Source organism: Natator depressus, chromosome 8 (genome assembly GCF_965152275.1).
Source record: "Natator depressus isolate rNatDep1 chromosome 8, rNatDep2.hap1, whole genome shotgun sequence".
NCBI classification, from domain to species: Eukaryota; Metazoa; Chordata; order Testudines; family Cheloniidae; genus Natator; species Natator depressus.
The window spans coordinates 91,858,427-91,864,426 of NC_134241.1; the positions used below are offsets into that span (position 1 = coordinate 91,858,427).

Genomic DNA, 6,000 nt, shown 5'->3' on the forward strand with positions numbered 1-6,000 from the left:
AATTAGGAATGTCTATGCACGATCCTTACAACTAAATTAGCTGGATTGGATGGTGGAAATGGAGTTTCTTGAGCAACCCCAAATTATTAGAATAGAAGTTATGAAAGTGATATTGAAGGTAGGCATTGGGAGGCTTTATCTTTCAGAAAGAATACATTGTAGGCTTCTTGAACATCTTAATGATTCTGTTGCATTGAGTACATTATTTGCATTAAAAAAAAATAGCAGGAGCCAACTGAGCTTAGGAAAGAGCACCCACTAAATAGAACTGGATCCTCTGTGCCAAGGACAAATATCCACATGCAAAATCATTGCAAAAATCACTCACTCACTAGAATGTGGATGCAGCTCTGTCTTTAACAGGAAGGCCTATGCTAAACATAGCCTTTCAACTGTCATAACAGTAGACTTCATTTTGTTTTTTATGGACTATGAATTGGTGTGTTTTAATCAGGCACCTCCAGCTTCCTCCAGCTGCTTTGTGTAATAAGAAAGCAGAGGCCTCTGCAGGATAAGAATATTGCATGTAACTCTTGATGTTGTTAACTCCTATATTTTAGATAAGTGAACCCAAGGAAGGAAGATAGGCATTACATAGCCAAGAAAACCAGAGATTTAAAACTGCTAAATTAATTTAAAGAGGATTACGTTGCCCTTTTCAAGATACAACGTAAATCTTTATATTTCTACTTGCCTTGAATAATGCTGCTTGACATTAATGTAGTCTTGCAGCAGCTTATGTTCTGCAAGAGAACAAGAGAAAACTCTTAGTCTGTCATTATAAATATCAGTTTTGAAATTGATTGGTTACTGAAGCAGAACTGGGTTGATATGTATGATAAAATTTAGGGAACATTTGGATGATTAGCTTGCAAAACAACAAATGTTGAACTTATATGTTTTTATTTAATAAAAGAAAGTTAACTGAGAGGAGTCTATGAAGCCGTAAGCCCAAAGTTGTGTTTGTGATGATTCAGACACTATATTTCAACCAGAAACTATCAGATAGCACAGATGAGAAACACTTGTCATGTCTCTGGAATGTGCCTTTTTCTAAAGGCCAGTTGGAGCTATTAAATTTCCATTTGTTTCTAAGCTAGTTCCAGAGATATCAGTTTATTGCACTAAAAGGATTTTCGTTAGAAAAACATGGTTTCAGAACCTCTTTGTAAAAGTAGCTATTAGGTTGGACTTTTCTTTTAAAAACTGCAGAAGTCATCTGTATGTACTGCCTCTATTGGAAGGATCTGAATGAATTTCAAATTGAGGTAAATCCTTCCCTCCCTGTAGGTATATAAGGAATCATATAAGGCAGCCCTTGCTCACTATATTAGTAGCAGGGCAGTATATCTACTGAACTAGGTAGGTGAGGGAGGAGGACAAGCCGCTGTGTCCACATACATACACTTCACATTGCAAAAGTGAATGTGGCTATTCTAGTCTGTAGCATACCTAACCCAAGGGTGAATTTTTTTTTTTTTTTTTAAAGGATCTGCAGTATGAACTTTCTCTTCTCTCACCCTTGGTCTAAGCCACTATTTTCTGTAGTTTCCCCATAACACCCCTCCCAATGGCTAGGGCAGCATTTAGCTGTAAGTAACTCAAGGAAACTCTGACAAGAACTCTTCTGGAACATGAGATTAGGAAGAGAATCGGGACGTATAGAATAAAACAAAAAGGGAATAAACTTTCTGATGCAAGGATTAAAAATGCAACTGGATGGTCATTTGCCCATCAAGTGTGTGTTCTGCTTTCTTTCAGTAAGGCTAAGAAACATTTAACAGCAGATATGAAAGTGGCCATGATAATGATCGGTACTAAATTTTAGAATGTATTATGACTTTACATTGTTTTGTTAAATTACAGGAGTTTTGTGGATTTTCAATGCTGTATAGAGTTAACACCATGGTACCATGCCTCTTAAAGTATCCATTCTTCATGGAGCTGGCTGAGAAAACATTCTCCTTAGAAACAGTATCTTTTACCATATTAATGGCTCTTCTGTCCCGAGTCTTGCTTTCCCTCGATAAATTGTCAGATAATATGTATATAGACCTAATACTGAAGTCACCAACATATAACTAGCAAATACAATTCATACTGGAAAGCTAAGGGACTGACTGTCATGCACTAAACTGCATGCTCCAAAATTGTTTTTACCTACAACAGTATTTTAGTAAGTTGATTTGATTTCTTCTGCTTGTTTTCATAGGCGCTTAAAATAAGAGAGAGCTGCAATTGCCCCTCTCTTCCTGGACCAGACCCTCGCCTCATTTTCAAACTTAACATGCAGCGTCTTCTGGAAGCATCTAAGGATAAAGAAGGCCAGAATGCTACTGAGCATGATCTTGCAAAGCCAAAAGTGGACTTTCCTTCTGCTCAAAAGGAGGAAAAGATTCCAATAACTTTTGCAGTTAAAAAGGAACCGACAAACTGAAGGGAAAAACATTCACCTGAAAAACTTTACAAACAGTTCACTGAACAGATTTTTTTCCTGAAAGACTTTTGATCCTTTTGGGATGATAAAATGGACAGATAGCTACAAATCATGTTGGTACTTCCATGGAGCCGAAAATCAATTGAAGGAAACTTATTTCTCTGTATCACAATGTAGATCAAGCCACCAGTATTCTGTGTTCCCAAACTTGTGGTGATCTCCCAGTCAGTGCAATGAGGAACTCTCCCCACATACAAGAGAGCAGTGTATTGGAGTTGAGACTTTTATTCAAGAAGGGATGCTAAACATAAATCACTTCAGTTGTGGGGCAAAAATCTCTGTACAATCCATTCGCACAAATAGAAAAGAAGCAATAAAATGGCCTAATTGGATGGCTTTCTGCTGGGATTTTTCTTATTTAATATCTTTTAAAGGCACTTTAGAATACGGGTTGTTTCACCATTTCACTTCAAAGCAATCCAAAAGGGTTGTGCAGAATTGTATTGAAAAGTGAAGTCAGAAAACATGCAAGGGAATCTTTTTCCTTTTAAAAATAGTAAGAACTGTCACTTGTAGCACTGGGTTATTTTGCAAGTGATTGCTTAAAATGGTGTCTCTTTAAACAATCAAGATGCTTCTTCAAAGGCCAGATTCGCTTCAGAGGCAGCTGGTCTGGACAGATCAGCGCTTGAATATTAGTGATTGGTACTCTATAAATTAAGTGGTCAAATCCTATGAAACTTCTAAGCTATACAGAGGATGTACCGTTGAAAGTTTATTTCTCCTTAGGAAACTGCTATCTAATGCTAGTTTAGAAGTCTGTCTCTCAAGTCTGTCCCTCGTACTGGGGAGATGATTACTAGGAGTTGCTGGGGGAAGAATGGATGATGAGTGCAGTTCCCAGTGCAAGGCCTTGTTTGGATTTGATCAGGTAAAGAAGGAAACTTGAAGGAGATGCCACCAAAATGAAGTTTGGGAAAGTATGAGGCTATGCCTCTGCCCCTGCCCCATTGTACAGTGAGCTTCTCAGACTGAATAGAGGAATGTGACCTCCCCTCATTGGCTAACCTACTTGGGCGTCCCTAATGCCAAACTTGATTTGAGGAGCCCCTCATCAGGGTTTATATAGGTGGAAGGCAGAAAATTTCTCTGTTGCTTCAACTCATGTAAGTTTGGGGAGCCAATCTTCCTTCGTTTCCTTGCCAGCCTGGGAGTTAAACTAGCAGGCTGTGCAGCCTCATTTGATGAGGTTAGGAAAAAGTCCAGAATCAGATAGAGCATTGTAATTTGACGCTAAGAATCCCCTCCCCAAGAAGTTCCCTGCTACAAATTTATTTTATTCTTTGTTCTTTCATGATGGACTGACCTTTCCTCCCTTTAGCTAGGCCTTCCATGAAGCACAGCCAGCACATCATGTTTATTTTCAGCTGGTTGATAGGCTCTTGCTTTCCAATTCATGAAAATATAGTGTGCTAATCTTACTGAACTAAAAGAATGATACAGTGAACAGAAGAGGAAGAAATCCCTTTCTTTTACTGATTGAAATGTATGATCTAACTATATGTATTGTTTTGGGATCCATTTTTTATTAAAGTTCAAGAAGAAAATTACTGATGCTTTCCTATGTGGTAAGTGGGAAAACTGCAGGATTTTATTAGGATGTTTGACAATGTGCATCACATCATGGTACAGATAGAATTTGAATGTTCTTGTTTATAATAAAGGGGAGAACTGAAATTTTAGAATCTACCACACAAAGCACAATTTCTTTTAGTTTCGTTGGAACGCAAACTTTTTTGAAAAGACCATATTCAGCACTGGTTGTAGGCACAGAGTCTGATAAAGAGTTTGTGAACAATAGTTTATTTGCTGACTTAACCCAAAGCACTTGGGTCCTTTGAGCCATCTAACATCTCTGTTTGGGGGTGAAGGGGCTGTATGGGCAAGGTTGACTGCGCTGATGTTTTCCAGGCCAGATTATGTATTTTTAGATTGACTGCATATTACTTGCAAGCTATTTTTAAATTTGTATGCAAGACGCCACTGGCAACAGGCAGAAGGTCCAGCCTGACCATTATCCATCCATCCATCCATTTTTATTCTTTGTGACAGGAGTTTATGTAACAGATGTTCAGCAATGTGTTAAGGCATTTGGACATTGTCATCTGAAGGTAAACAGAAAAACACACCATTTAGATTTCCCTGTGGATTTTATAACTTAAACTGTATAGTCAAGACCCCTATGCTTTTTCCCTCCCACCACAATGTCAAAGCTTATTTTGTTATCCAGTCCTTCTGATTGACATACAACATGATTTTATGTCAGGGAAGATGAGGGAGAACCTAGAGAACTTTTTTATAGAGTTCATACATTTATATTTAAAAATGCATAGTAAATAAGCTACAGAACTATTGTATTTCTACTTTATTGGTCCATTTTAGGTGGCTTAAGTGTTATGTTGGTGAATGTTTGAGATACAAATTCTGGTATTCAATAAGTAAGAGTTCTTTAAATTCCTGTGTATAAATGCCTTGCTTATCATAAAAAGATGAGCCTGAACCAGCATCTGAAGTCGAGGTGTTCAAAATCTAGATCTGTATTTTGCACATTGATCCTATTCTAATACTTTGTCAAGTGCTTTTAAAAGATTTCTTCATTTTTGCATAAAGAATTAGGATGTCCAAAGCCTGTGTCTCTTGAGTCTGCCTCTTGTTTGCCTCGTGTCTAAGTGCTTTCTAAAACCTATACACTGCATTTGCCTAAACCCCTGTAGAATTTTTGTTTAAATTTAAAATACTTTCTTGCCCATACAAAAATAGATGAAATTAAAAGATGTTGTTTTCCAAAGGTCCAAGAGCCTTGAGCAAAATCTACACTGGCCCTTTTCCTTTTATTTGTTAAAGAAACTGTAATTCTAAATCCCTGTGGAGTTAATTTTAAAATATACTTCCACTAAGAAAAATATTGCAAGTACCAATTTCTAACTAGCTGTAAAACCCTTGTGCTGCAATTGGATAGTTTAGTGGACTTCAGTGAAAGAAAGAAGTTGGAATTCAAGAGAAAGGAACTCAGTACTGAAAGATGAATGTTGTCACAGGAGGAAGAGTGTAGCATGTAAAATTAAGGCAGATTGGTAAAAATGTTTCTACCTTCTACACAATACTAAATTTATTATGCATTTACCTTACCAGGAGTGTTGAGAAATTTGACAAGCAGGAGACATGCACACAAGTCAGTCTTACAAGAAGCTATTTTTATTATAACTTTTTATTTTGTCACGTTTGGCTTGTTTTAAATAATACCTATTTTGATGTGAAATATTTATAAATACTGAGAAATCAAAGCAAAGTACTTGCTAAAAATGCATTTTGTTTTGAAACTCTGTTTGACATCATTAAAAAGAACCACAAACGTGCAAGCTCAGATTATTTTACTGTCTGTCCTCCTGAAGCTCTTCTGTAGTGTTGCACTTCTGTTGAAAAGGCTCTTCTGATATAATCCCCAATCTTCAGATGCTTGACTGTCTTAAATTCTCAGTGTGCTGAAATTTCTTATACATACT

The 6,000-nt window shown here is 37.0% G+C and overlaps 1 protein-coding gene across 2 annotated transcripts in view; it reads left to right on the forward strand.

Moving 5' to 3' along the window:
* Positions 1 to 5,649, forward strand: part of OMA1 (OMA1 zinc metallopeptidase) — a 32,268-nt gene extending 26,619 nt beyond the window's left edge. For both annotated transcript variants that reach the window (XM_074961655.1, XM_074961654.1), the window contains one exon: positions 2,213 to 5,649. In XM_074961655.1, coding sequence (XP_074817756.1) covers positions 2,213 to 2,437 — 225 coding nt within the window. In that variant the 3' untranslated portion in view covers positions 2,438 to 5,649. The remainder of the gene's footprint in view (positions 1 to 2,212) is intronic.
* Positions 5,650 to 6,000: the final 351 nt, after the last annotated feature.